We start from the raw sequence: 14,511 nt of genomic DNA, 5'->3' as shown, positions 1-14,511 counted from the left end.
TATATCAAAATTAAAGTGTTTAATTTCTTTCTGTTTCTCCTATCTTAATATTTCCTAACGTGTACTGTCTGCGGTGTATCATTGGGCATAGTATATGAAACTCCTTCATCCAGAGTCAAACTTTTTTTAAAAATAGGGAAGACAATGGCTGCCTTGCGATGAGAACTCTCCGGAGGGGTTAGTCACACCTTTCACTACCAGCCTGGGTCCTTACTTTTGCTTTGAGGTGCGGGCGGGGAAATTGGGGGACGGGCACCGACCGGCTAGGGCTCCTAGCGGGAGCCCCACAAAGCCGGGCGGGGCAAGGCTTGGCTCGGCCCCGCCCCGAGAGCCGGATCCCGGTTTCAGTGCTGCGGGCAGTGAGCGCGCTCTTCCGGCGGCCGCGCAGGTGAGGAGGGGGCGGGGGGACGTGCCTGGGACGCGGGAGGGCGGGGCCGGCGCCTCCCGGCAGGTGTGCGGATGGAGTCGGGGGTCCTGGACCCCTCAGAGCTTCCTGGGCCCCTCAGAGCTTCCTGGGCCAGCGGCGCTCGACTCCCGGCCCCCGCCTTAACCTGCGGCCGAGTCCGGACGCCGGCGCGGTAAGAGGGGACCAAGACACGGGGTCCGGAGGGCCCCGTCCTGCCGGGTCTCATTCAGGGACACAGGTGCGCGGCAGGGCGCTGTCCTTCCGGGCGCGGGGATCCTACTTTCTGGGAGTCGGGCATGGCAGAGCCGGCTTAGTTCCGGTCACTTTGGGGTGGAATCTCCCAAGACAGAGTGGACTTTCACTCTGAGGCGCGAAGACGGAGCACACGCGCGGGTGGGCAGAGCAGAGGACGGAACGAGGCGGGTGGGACCCGACGCCCAGCGGCGAACTCGGGAGATATCCAAGCGGAGATGTTGGGTGGCCCGTGGCACGCACTCGTGGGTGAATTAAAACCCTGAGGGCCTTTCCCAGCCCCCTGGGAGCCCAAAACATCCTAAATCTGCCCCTTGCTTGGGCCCAGCAAAGCTTTAAAGGCCGCCGAAGCTGTGGTTTGCTTGTGTAAAGGTAACCAAGCTCGCTTCCTGGGACACTTTGCTGGGGGGAACTATTTCTCCTCTCACTGCAATGGCTTTCCCAGATATGCGTCCCCAGGAATGCAGGCAGGGACCCGGGCTTGAAGTAAACAAAAGACCCACTCCGCCTCAGCGCCCTGGATCTGTGTGGGCTCTCAACGACACCCTGGACCCAGACAGTTCAGACGTGCTCAGATACTGCCGAGCATTCCCTTTTGACATAAAATATTTTGCTATTATACAATTCTTCAGATTTATACTTTTTTTTGCTTTTTATTTAAACATTGATAAGGTGGTCTAAATTCAAATAAGCCACCTTTCACTGGTGAAGATAAATCCATTACTTTTTTGTTTACAGCGAGTTAAATTAAGCAATGGAGTATCCTTTAAATGCATATACAGTATAGATATTGAGGGATATTATGTAAAACTTGCTAAAATTATTGTGCTTTTGCTTCTACTCTTAGGAAAATATATTTCAAAACTGTAGTAGTACTTTGCATTTCTAGAATTTAAACTTAGGTAAAGATAAAAAATAAAGAGGCAACAAATAATTTTTATCGCTTCTAGAGTTCCTGCTTTGCATTGGGTACCATGTTAGGACCATCATAGTTAATTCTTTAAAATTGGAGTGTCCCATTAGAAGACCCCCAACTTAGACTTCTTTATCTCCACCCACTTCTTGGGTGATTCTATCTAGTCTGTGGCAGTACATGCCCTTCTGTACATAGATTGCATACTTGACATCTCCAGCTGGATTTCAAACTCTCCGAGGCTGCTTCTCCCCAAGGCTAAACTGGAGGGATGAAGAAATGTTGCTTCAAAGTAAGATATTGCCAGAGGGAATAAGGTAGGGGATATAGATGAAACAAGATTGGTCATAAATTGCTAATCGTTGAAGAGGGTTGATGGGTACATTAGAGTTCATCATACTATTCTTTCCATTTTTATTATGTTTGAAAATTTATATTTAAAAAGTTTAATTAAATAATTTAATTTCCTGTATCTAGAATTTGACCTCTTCTTGCTGTCTCTGTTGCTACCACCATGGCCTGCTGGATTATTTCAGGGGCCTCCTAGCTAGTCTCCGTTTTCACCCTTGTCTCACTGGCCTCCATGCCTTAATAGTTCAACATTCCAGGCACTCTAACAAGACATTTGCACTAGCTGCTCCATCTACCTGGAATGCTTTCCCTGGAATATCCGCCTAGCTTCCTCCTTTATCTCCTTCATTTCTATATTCAGATATCTTGTTTCCTATGAAGACTTTCCTGGTCATTCTATTTAAAATTGTAACACCCTGCCCATAGTGCACACCTTATCCCCTTCCTTAACTTTGTTCCTGAGCATTCCATCTATTTCACTTCCCTTGTCTACTATCATCTGTCACACTGGAAGGCAAAGGTTTCAGAATTGGCTTCCTTCACTGATACACTTTCAGCATGGTACACAGCACTGACACCCCTAGTACATAGCAGGTGTTCAGTAAATATTGGTTGAATGATCAATCTCCATTTTACAAAGTAAAATAAAGCAAGCCTTAGGAATTTCTAAATTGTTCGATATTATAAGGTGGAATTAGCCTTTTAAGTTTTGATGCCACACACACAAAAATAACTTTAAAAAAGTAAAAACAAAAAATAAATTTTGATGCTACCTCCATAGTGTCAAGTACAATGTCATGTGCCCAGTGAGTATCCAAGTAAATATACATGTAAGCAATTTGAGGGAGAAATTCATGTGCTATAAACCTAGTTACATTAGCAAATGCTTTCATTCTTTTTGTATTTGTGTCCATGAAGGAAATTAATAGATTTAGTAAAAGTACTTTTTCTGTGCCTTATGTTTTGGGTGGATTGAATACCTAAAAGGTAGCTTCTGAGTCTCTCCATGGCAATAGCACTGGCGTTTAGATAATTGTTCTGAAAAGAGTGATATACATGGTCATTGCTGCTGCTCTGTGTTGTGCTTTTGGGGAATCTACACTTTTGGTGATATTTTTTCTCTGAGAAATCTGATTTTAAAATCTGGTAACAAGTATTAATATTTCAGAGTGGCAGAAGCAATGCCCCTAAACTGACTTTCCTGACTTATGAAAGAAAGGGGCTCTTCATTCCCTGTGTTTAACAGACTGCTTCTCAGGGCCATTCATTCTAAAGCAGATTTGAGTTAATGAAAATGAAGAGTATGTACTGACGTATCAATTTTTTGTTCGCTCAAACTCTTAAATATTTAGATTTAGGTGTTTGAGGAAAGGACTCTACTTGGAAAGTGGTAGCATCCTGTCTTGTTAAAATTTAGTCCTATTTTTGTTTATTTAGATTTTGTTGTTTACAGAGCTCATACATAAGTTAGATTTATAAATGTTTTATTTCAGCGCTAAGATTTAAGTTTTTGATTACCCTTAAAATTGTATAGAATGATGACTATGTCCCTGGCTAACATAATTGTTATATATGCTTAAAATATACATATTTATGTTATTTTATGTATCATATAATAGACATGATCCTATTGGTTTCATAAATGTGATCATTTGCTATTAAGTAAATAAACTCAGCATTGAAATAATAAAAAACTAAGCATAAGTGATATCTAATCTTGGCGACAGGTGTAGAAATCACAAATGTCTTCAAAGGATGGGAGATCCAGGAATCGAGACAGGCACTACAATGAGGTCCCGAGGGACTTGGCCCATGAAGATGGCACCATAAGAACCCTCCAGACGCTTCGTGACAGTGAGCTGGCTGTGAGCGCTGATCCTTTGCCTCCACCCCCTCTCCCATTACAGCCACCATTTGGCCCTGACTTCTACTCAAGTGACACAGAGGAACCGGCCGTAGCACCAGACCTCAAACCCGTAAGGCGCTTCGTCCCTGAGTCCTGGAAGAACTTCTTCAGTGGGAAGAAAAAGGACCCAGAATGGGATAAGCCGGTGTCAGACATCAGATACATCTCAGACGGAGTGGAGTGTTCGCCTCCAGCCTCTCCAGGGAGACCAAACCACCACTCACCCCCCAACTCCTACAAAGATCCTTACGGAGGGTCAGCAGGAACCTGCAATTCCCGGAAAGAGGCTGAAGCGATGCTTCCCCAGGATCCCTATGGATCTCTGAGCCGACACACACAAACGGCTCTAACGTACAGCGAGAAGGTGGAGGCCTACAACCTGAGGTACTCCTACATGAAGTCGTGGCCTGGCCTGCTGAGAATCCTCGGTGTGGTGGAGCTGCTGCTGGGGGCGGGCGTCTTCGCCTGTGTCACAGCTTACATTCACAAGGACAGTGAGTGGTACAACATGTTCGGCTATTCCCCGCCCACGGCCATGGGAGGCATCGGTGGCCTGGGCAGTGCATATGGAGGCTATTACTACAGTGGCCCCAAAACTCCTTTTATACTCGTGGTTGCTGGATTAGCTTGGATCACCACCATTATTATTCTGGTTCTTGGCATGTCCATGTATTATCGGACCATTCTTTTGGACTCTAACTGGTGGCCCCTAACTGAATTTGGAATTAACATTGCCCTGTTCATTTTGTATATGGCTGCAGCCATAGTCTATGTGAATGATATCAACCGAGGTGGACTCTGCTACTATCCAGTATTTAATACACCAATGAATGCAATGTTCTGTCGGGTAGAAGGAGGACAGACAGCGGCGATGGTCTTCCTCTTTGTCACCATGATTGTTTATCTCATCAGTGCTTTGGTTTGCCTAAAGTTATGGAGGCATGAGGCAGCTCGGAGACATAGGGAATACATGGAACAACAGGAGGTAAGGAATTTCACAGTCTTGCATTTTTTGTTTTTTTCTGTTATTTACTCCCTTGTTAAATATGTATAGTTCTCAAAACAAGGATTTTATAGAAGCCTTTTTTCTTCTTTTTTTTTTTTTTAATGATCTGAAGTTCAGAAGCTCCATATCTGACATGGTAGGACTGGCATAGCCCACTCTGCAGTGTCACTGTTGTGTGCCATTGCAAGTAGACACCAGATGTGTAACATAATACCGAGTTTGTTGGCTGCATTATTTTGTCTCTCTGATGCTTAAGGGAAAACATAGCTACTGAATTCCTGCAAAGAAGAATAACAACATGCTCAGGAAATAAAATGTCTCATTATTAAAGTAAGTTAGAGAACAGTCTTGATTCTTCAGTATGGTAAGACAATTAAAAAACTAATTTTTCATTTAGAGGAGCAAAGTGCTCATTTAAATCTGTTATCATGAGTCCCAGTTTCTTCCAGTGAGTTAAAGTCAAGTAAGAATATGGTGAACCATGTATGATTTTTTTAAGTATCAAGAAGCTAAGTTGTAATAAACATACTCTGAAAACTTACCCAGGCATTTTGGTGTTTCATCCTTATTTTAGGGAGATGAGTGTTCCAAAATTAGAGTGGGATCCGTGTACTTTATTTCATTTCTAGGATTTAACTAGTTAAATACACGAAAGAGAAGGAGGAGGAGGAGAATTAATAATATCTAGAGAATAAGATTATATCAAAGCCTTATTTAAAATAATTTTATTTGAACATTTGAACGGTAGCAAAAAAGTTAAGAGTATGTTGTACTAGCTTCATTATACCCTGAAATAAGCTAATGTTTTACTTTCATCTTTTTTGTTTTGTTTTGTTTTCGTCTTCTAAGGAGTAGCGTGTAGTAGAATTTCCTATAACACTGAAAATGTCATATTACTTTAACTTTTTTCTTTATTTCAAGTATCATATTTGCATCTTTTCCCGCTTTTCTAAAGATCTCCTAGATACTATATAATTGCACATAGTGTACAGGGATGGGCAAAAGTAGGTTTATAGTTGTAATACAAATAAAACAATAATTAATAAATACTAATAAAAGAATAAACTGTTTCAAGTACTCACAACTGTACACTTACTTTTGCCCACTCCTGTATATTGTGCAAAACTGAATAAAATGAAATCCTGTCCTTATTTACTGGATGAACTCTTTGTTTACTCGTTGACTTATATAGTTCGTTTTTATTCTTTTGCATGAATCTTATGCATAACAACTACAAAAAACTTGACTAAGTTTATATCAAGAACCTTTTCTTTAGTTTTAATTGGTAAAATTTTTATTTGGGAAAAATATCACCAGTACCTTATGTACTATGGAGAACCTCAGCATGTTTTAATGTGATCCACACTCTTTTGTCACAAAATATATTAATCTTACTAGAACTTGACCTAGATTTAAGTTTTTTTCTAAAAGCTTATTTGGGCATTGTTAAGCATATTTCTTAAATTTACATCTGTGTATACAAAGTAAAGAACTTGTATACAAAGTAAAGAATTTCGATCAGTTTGAAATCTAGATAGTGAAACATACATTCTCATAATTTTAGGTAAATTTAATAACAACCGAGTTCTTAATATCATTTCAAACTTCTACATTTATAGCATCTGTAATTATCAACATAATTCTTTCATTTTCTGATAAAAACTTGTTCCTATCAGACTTTTCATAATGGCTGATGGGACTTGAATCACCTCTGATGTTACTATAACTTCCTAAAAGGTAGAAGATGTAATGGCCTGTGGCTTTTTTCTGTTAACTTTATAATGTAACTGTCTCAGACTCTTTACTTGTGCAAGGTAACGGGAGGCAAGAATAAAGAAAATCTCTAGGTGATTCAAAGGAACTTACCTAAGAGACTCTACCATCTCCATATTTCCAACTCTGCTCTTTGTTCCTGATTGACAAGGAATTACCATTACCCCATCTCCTCTGGTTCTCCACTGGCCCGTCAACTTGTGGCCAAAAGTAGGAGGAGCATCTGAAAAGTAGAGAATCAACCTCTGTAAAATTGAGATTGGGCTATAAATGCAAATGGATGAAAATATTTGCAAAGTAACTTCACATGCCTTTCAAAAATCATGTTAACTCTTTTTGTTCCAGATAAGTGAGCCATCATTTCCATCGAAAAGAAAAATGGTAAGAAAAAAGTTCACATTATATTTTATCTCTATAGATTTGTTAAATACTTTTCTCTCTTGTCTATAAATCTACAGAGTAGATCCTCTTTCTGTGAAGGTGTATCTATTACATTGAGTTCATAAGAGGACGTCCAGGTTTTTTCTGCTTCGTAAAGGACCAAGTTAGATAAGGCTCTTAATAGCTTCTTTTACTTTTGTTAGATGAATAATTATGCAAGTGAACTATTGGTTCTTGTATGTTTAAGTTTTAATCTTTTAAAATAAAGATAATTCTCCCAAGCTTTCTGCAGTCTCTTTAAAGTTCTTTTAGATGCCAAATTTTGTTGAATCAGGAAAGAAATTTCTATTCCACCATTTACTAACTGTGTGGTGGTAAGCAAGTATTGAACCTTCTAATGCTTTAGTTTCTTCATCTGTAAAATTGGAATAATAGTAATTTCTACCTTGCGTGATTGCTGAGATGATTAAATGAGATGCTATTATTATAATTATTTACATATATGTAATAATTTAATATAATTTATTTTATTTTTTAAAATATATTTTTATTGATTTCAGAGAGGAAGGGAGAGGGAAAGAGAGATAGAAACATCAATGATGAGAAAGAACATTGATTGGCTGCCTCCTGCCAGTTCCCCACTGGGGGTCAGGCCCACAACCTGGGCATGTGCCCTTGACCGGAATCGAACCTGGGACCCTTCAGTCCATAGGCCGACGCTCTATCTTCTGAGCCAAACCAGCTAGGGCAATAATTTAATATATTTTAATCATAACTTTACCTCATTGAAAAGTTCTATTTTAAGATATTGGGTATTATTTCTAAGCAACAAACTGAGAATCCAGTTCATCGATTTGTTTCTTTCTTTGAAAAAGGAGTATATTCACTTGGTCCAAAATTCAAAAGAAGCTCTAATACAAAGTCTTCTCTCCTGTGTCTGGCTTTCCAGTTCTCCTGCTTGGAGACAGCCAGTGTTATTAGTGTCTTGTGTTTCCTTTCAGAAACGTGTTTTGTATATATTGGCTCTCCTCCCCCTTTTACACAAACGGTCGCATACTTTCTACACTGTTATGTTCCTAACTTTTCCACTTAACAGTACATTTATTTTTAAAAATATTTTTTATTTATTAATTTTTAAAGAGAGAGAATAAGAGAGAGAGAGAGAAGCACTGGATTTGTTTTCCACTTAGTTATGTATTTATTGGTTACTTCTTGTATATGCCCTGACTGGGGATCAAACCTGCAGCGTTGGCCTATCGGGATAATGCTCTAACCAACTGAGCTACCTGGCCAGGACAAACAATACATTTCTAAGATGTTTCCTTATTAGTACATAAAGAACTTCTCCATTCTCTTTTACAGTGCAGTGTGATGCAGAGGAAATAAACTTTGGGATCAGGCATATCTGAATTGGAATACAGATCAGCTACTTAATAGCTCTGTGACCCTGGGGAAATTACTTACCATCTCTGAACTTCAGTTTTCTGTCACTTGTTTGGAACTATCTACTAGGCCAGTGGTCTGCAAACTGCGGCTCGCGAGCCACATGCGGCTCTTTGGCCCCTTGAGTGTGGCTCTTCCACAAAATACCACGGCTTGGGCGAGTCTATTTTGAAGAAGTGGCGTTAGAAGAAGTTTAAGTTTAAAAAATTTGGCTCTCAAAAGAAATTTCAGTCATTGTACTGTTGATATTTGGCTCTGTTGACTAATGAGTTTGCTGACCACTGTACTAGGCTATTCCTTCTTTGGTATTTTTTTTTCTTAGAGATTTTTAAATTATTATTAATGATTTTTAGAGACAGAAGAAGGGAGATGGAGAGAGAGAGAGAAAAACATCAATGTGAGAGTGAAACATTCATTAGCTGCCTCCTGCACACCATTCCCCCTACCAGGGATTGAGCCCACAACCAGGGCATGTGCTCTGAGCAGAAATTGAATGGGCAACTTTTGGGTGCATGGAAGGATGCCCAACCAACTGAGCCACACCAGCCAGGGCCATTTTTGGTATTTTAACAGCCACAATTTATAAAGAGCAAATAAGATCATTTAAAAAAATAATATATAGACATACAGTAAGATCAAATAGAGACAGAAACAAATTCTAATAAATCCCTAAGTACTGAGCAGATTTCTTTCCCAAGCTAGAAAAGCCAAAATCTAATCGGCATCGAAAGTAATGGTGTGGGTTTGGGATCGGGGGCCTATCCGTCATTACATTATACTCTCAGAGGGAGAGAAAATTGGGAATTGGGCAGATGGACACTAAAACACTTACCTAGCTCGCCCTATTTCTAACCTAACAATATTCACTCAGCCCCCTTTTTTTCTTTTTTTCATTCAGCCCATTTTTAATTTGAGAGGCTTAGTAATTATATTCAAAGCATTACTTACCCTGTTGCTTAATTACCTTCTCTGGCCTCACAGTAAAGCTTTTCTGAAATTTGCTGACAAAACTAGTTTTTGTTAGAAGCAAAGAAAGGCCCTATGTGGGGGCTTGTGTTTGTAATCAGAACACTGCTTGAGCGTGGTCTGGCCCAGGGCTGGAGCCAGTGCATCCTTCCTGTGAAAGCTTAAAGGGGTTTTGATTCTTTGTCTCAGGTCCAGTTCCAGACCTTTTTCCGCAACAGCGTTTTCTGAACTGATGATCAGTGAGGTTCACACTAAAAGAGTGGAAGAAAACGTTATGAGCATAAAAACAAAAACACATTGAAGCAGATGAAATAGTCTTTGTGGAAGTGTTTGGCTTCTTAAAACTTCGTCTTTATATTAAAAGGTAAATCTTGGAAATAGGGAAAGACAAGTAAGGAAAATGAGTAGTTCCTGCTTGAAAAAACTTCACCCAGGAAAAAGCCAAACCTCCTATGGACTGTCCTGCCCGATGTGAGGGCCTGCTAGAGGTGGTCTGGCTCCCTTTCGCCTAGCACCTGGCTGCAGACTTCCCCTTTTCATAACCCTCCCATCGTTAGCAGCCTCGGAGTCTGATCCTCTAATCTGGCCGCGTGGTTTGGTGAGTTAGGAGCTAGTGGTTTTTAGAATGAGCTAATGTTAGACCAAACCTCAAAGGCAGCCTTAGAGATGGGAAATCAAGAAACAAAGGACTTTAAAAGCTGCCTGGCATGGTTTTAAAATCTCGTTTTATATTTGTTTTCAGTGAAGTAGGGGCCCTCCCAAGCTACTCTCAGTTTAGTTTAATTTAACAAGCGTGAGCCAGGGGTCCATGTGGCCAGAGGTGGGGAGCTGACCTCTCTGAGGAGGAATCACTGTGCCCAGCTCAAGTTCATTCCTCCAGCAGGATGGCATTGCCTGCCCCGCCCTGCTCAAACTCCTTTCTGGCATGCTACCAGAACTTCAGGGAACTTAGCGATTGAACAATGTACAGTTAAGTAGACCAGTTTCCTTGTATTACTCATTTGAAGTATCAGTGAGCCAAAAATTTCTGGGTTTTAATTGTGGCCTTTGCACGTCACAGCTGTGGGACCTTGGAAAATGTACTAAACTTCTCTGAACATGGCTCCTTTATGTGTAAAATGGAAACCCCTTTCCTGGCATCCACCAGCTTTACCAACTTGTGTGGTGTTCTGGGCACTGCTTAGTGGAGTCCTGAACACTCTTCTCAGCCCCAAAGCTGCATATCCGTCTTAGCCGGCCTGGTCTAGGGCAGGTTCGCCTGGCCTTCCCCTCCCACTGCCCTTCTTTCGGCTATTTTAGCTCATAAGGCTTGTCCCCTGTACTTCCTCCCTGGGCCACTTCATCTTATGTTCTTTTCCTGTCTTTTAAAAGTACCGTTTTTTACTAAAAAGGCTTCTAGAGCTCTCCAGGGTAGAAACCAGGTGACTTAAACCACCACCTCCAGGATCCTTACAGCCTCTTCAGGGAATCGCAGGTTAGGGACACGTGGGCAAGTTAAAGGCATCCACCACCTCCCCTCTGGATTCTTTGCTTTCCTTTCAGATAATGAAAACAGTGCATCATGCATCTCTCTCTGACCTACTCAGTGGCTACTTGTAATTAATTCATCTCAGGTTCTGGTGTCATTCTTTCTTATTCCACTTAAATAGACTTGTTCCATTTTTGGTCCCTAAATTTCTTACTTTGGACTACATTTTTTATTCTTTTACAATTAGTTAGGGGTAAAAATCCTAAATAAATAAAGTACTTAAGACACCCACACCCACCATTTCATCGTCCATCTTTGATATACGTATGATTGGGGTTGAAGGGTGTTGTACCTAGTATGTGCTCTCCCATATCTCAATGTGACCTTTTAGCTGTTACAGAAACAGAACAACTTTGTGACTATAAAACATGTAATTCTAAAGTGACACGTTAATTGTTGTTTTTTTCTCCTTCTGTCTCTGTTTATAAACAACTCTTCTTTTTCTCCCTAAACGATAGTGTGAAATGGCCATTGGCGGTGACAGACAAAGAGACCAAGAAGTTCATTTCAAAGAATTGAGACCAACAAATATGAAACCTGAAATACTGAGTGGACATATCCCCTCAGGCCACATTCCTAAACCTATCATGTTGCCTGACTATGTGGCGTGAGTATCAATATAAATCCTTCTTCGGGGTAGAAATTGAGAGTTTCCATTTGGGCTTTTCATTTTTCTTTTTGAATCCAAGTTAATCCTCTCTGCTTACAGTCATTTCTCTTTGAGCAGTTGTTTGTTACCTGTGAGATAGCATATTGAGTTGGAGGTACACAGTATGGTCAGTGAGGAATAAGCTAAACTGATTTCGATTCAGCTTGTTTTAGTGAACAAGTTATAACTCTGGTTAATTCCTCCCCCCTCCCCCCAGAAAATACCCTGTGATTCGGACAGATGAAGAACGAGAGCGCTATAAGGCTGTGTTCCAAGACCAGTTTTCAGAGTACAAGGAGCTCTCTGCAGAAGTCCAGGCCGTCTTGAGGAAGTTCGATGAGCTGGACGCAGTGATGAGCAGACTGCCGTATCATTCGGGAAACCAACAGGTCAGTGTCTGCGGCTGCCTAGGAACACAGAGTGATGAAAGTATAAATCTGACCTTTTTTGAAATATAGAGAAGTCATAACCACATGCGTCTACTGTGTTTGTCTAGGGAAGTAAGTCACTTGAGGTCGTCAAGTTGACTAGTCAAGGTTACAATTCAAATTATATAATGTCTTCGGCTTTAAATTATTAAACAGGGATTTTATTTTCTAATTTAAGTAAAGTATAAATTGTACATTTTTATATAAAATTTAGAGTAAAGTTAGAAGGAACATTATATTAGCTGTTTTCAAAAGTTGAATAATTTCAACCTCTTAATCACAATATGTGATAACATGAAAAAGAACTTTCCAATGAGGCTGAAAATGATGCTTAATAATAGCGAGTGTGATCATTATGTGCCAAGCACTTTACAGGGATCATTTCATATAAGTGAAGCTTCTCACAACCCTATGAGGTACTTATGGTTATTATTTCCATTTTGGCAGTAAGAAAACTGAGTCTTCGGAAGGGTAATGAGCTTACTCAAGGTCACACTGCTGGCAGGCAGTGCCACTGGGACTCGCTTCTGGTTTCATGCAGGCGGGGCCTTTCCCTCTGTTCACCCCTCAGCCCCAGTGCCTGGCACATAGTAATCCTCACACGTCCGGTGAATTACATTTTTGTGTATGAATATAGTGATTGCAGTCTTAGGTAAAAATTGTTTTCTGTTCTAATTCCCAGTGTACTTTGAGATACATTCTTGAGATAGGTTGTGAGTAAATGCAAGTATCCGATATACTATTAATTCAAGTATACAATATACTATTTCTAGGAACATGAGAGAATTTCAAGAATCCATGAAGAATTTAAGAAAAAAAAGAAGGTTAGTAAAATTATTTTCTTCAAAGTATATTCTTATCCAGGTACAATGGAGACAACTGGCAGATTTTAGATTCTTTTAGCTTTAAAAGTAGTTCTTTTTTGTTGTTGATTTTTTTTTTTTTTTTAGAGCGAGAGGAAGGGAGAAAGAGAGAGAGAAACATCAATGGGTTGCCTCCTGTACCCATCCCAACTGGGGATTGAACTTGCAACCAGGGTATGTGCCCTGACTGGGCAATCGAACTGTCAGCCTTTTGGTGCACAAGACAATGCTCAGCCAACTGAGCCACACTAGCCAGGGCTTTTTTTCTGTGTTTCTTAAGATTCTACTTGTTAGGGGACTAGGGGTACCTCCTGGACACCTTTTCTCCTCATCTTTGTTCTGTTCTGATGGCATTCTGTCGTGTCCTGATTTAGCCACCCAGGGAAAGGAGCACTGATACACCACTTGTCACCCACATTTTCTTCCGAAGGTTACGTTACATGTTTCTAACTCCATCCTTCCCTTGTTTGCACAAATCAGTAGAGGCCAAAGAGAGCTTTCATTAAACATTTCTATAGTTATTATTTACTTTGCATGTATTTTAAACTACTAAAGTTATAGGTAGCTCAGCTCTTTGAATTTCTCAACTTTGCTGTGAACCTAAAACTATTCTAAAAAATACAGTTTATTAGAAACCTGTGGAAAGCTTAGCTGGTTTTCTTACTAAGCAGATTTTGAAGTCTGCTGCAGGAAAATCTGTTAAGAAGGGAGATTTTCTGGGTGATAATGTATGTTTCTGAGTTCTTTGCTGAGGTAACAACAGGCTGACATAATAACTGTGTTTCTTTTCCAGGATCCTACGTTTCTGGAAAAAAAAGAGCGCTGTGACTATCTAAAGAATAAACTTTCTCACATAAAGCAAAGAATTCAAGAATATGATAAAGTAATGAATTGGGATGTACAAGGTTATTCTTAAACCTTATTTGAAACCGCTTTTTTAATATCAAAGTTAATATTTATTTACTGTCTTTTTTTATGTTAGTCTCTGTGATATTCGAGAAGCAAGTGCTTCCTGAATCAGCTTTCGATTGGTTTAGCCAGTCTGCAATGTTAGAACAGTATGGTTTCACATCAGACATTTCAGAAAAACCTCAACTTTACTAAGAATGGAAGACATACTGAATTCATCTGTGTACAATTTATGTTTATCTTTGTTGAAATTAAAAGTGATTTAGAGCTCACATCCTGGGGTGTGAGAGAAGACGAGTATCAGTTCTGGTGCTGAGAAAGTCTTGATTCTGGTGCTGTAGAGGATCAAGTTTTCCTTTTTCACTCAGGCCGGCTCCTAAGATTTTCTAGGACAAATTTCTCATCCTAGCCAAACGTGTCATTTTTTCCCTGAAGAGGGTTTGAATTCAAGATCAACGTTTTCAAGCCTGATGATCTTGGGCAAGTTGTGTAATCTCTCTATGCCTATTTCCCCACCTGTAAATGGGGCTAAAATAGTACCCACCTTATAGGGTTGTTATGAGGATTAAATGCGTAGAACAGCCTGGCACATTCTAAGCACTACATTAGTGTGAAATCTATAGAAATGCTTGTGAAATTAATAAACTGCCTAGAAAAAGTCTCTGGAAAGGTCCTTAATGAGCAAGCCCTGCCAGCTAACCGCAAGGCCATGTGTCTCCTGACCTTCTCTGTTGTGT

General features: G+C 40.3%; 1 protein-coding gene across 2 annotated transcripts; it reads left to right on the top strand.

Moving 5' to 3' along the window:
• The first annotated feature begins 326 nt into the window (after positions 1–326).
• On the top strand, positions 327–14,427 carry MARVELD2 (MARVEL domain containing 2). Of its 2 annotated transcripts, none has more exons than XM_080679282.1 (7): positions 327–388; positions 3,650–4,813; positions 6,953–6,988; positions 11,384–11,532; positions 11,792–11,963; positions 12,776–12,826; positions 13,659–14,427. In XM_080679282.1, the coding sequence occupies exons 2-7, from the start codon at positions 3,665–3,667 to the stop codon at positions 13,779–13,781; spliced, it is 1,680 nt and encodes a 559-aa protein (XP_080535408.1). In that variant the 5' UTR covers positions 327–388; positions 3,650–3,664; the 3' UTR covers positions 13,782–14,427. The 2 variants fall into 2 exon arrangements, with proteins under 2 accessions (XP_080535408.1, XP_080535409.1); XM_080679283.1 differs by lacking the exon at positions 327–388 and adding an exon at positions 416–578.
• The last annotated feature ends 84 nt before the right edge of the window (positions 14,428–14,511 follow it).

This window comes from Plecotus auritus (genome assembly GCF_963455305.1).
Source record: "Plecotus auritus genome assembly, chromosome: 7".
Lineage (NCBI taxonomy): Eukaryota > Metazoa > Chordata > Mammalia > Chiroptera > Vespertilionidae > Plecotus > Plecotus auritus.
This window is presented reverse-complemented; position numbering and strand designations above follow the sequence as displayed.

Excerpts from the sequence above, each read along its gene's own strand:
- MARVELD2 (XM_080679282.1), top strand. The coding sequence starts at position 3,665 with ATGTCTTCAAAGGATGGGAGATCCAGGAATCGAGACAGGCACTACAAT. Across the intron at positions 4,814-6,952 it reads AATACATGGAACAACAGGAG|ATAAGTGAGCCATCATTTCC; the intron begins GTAAGGAATTTC and ends TTTTTGTTCCAG. Across the intron at positions 6,989-11,383 it reads TTCCATCGAAAAGAAAAATG|TGTGAAATGGCCATTGGCGG; the intron begins GTAAGAAAAAAG and ends CCTAAACGATAG.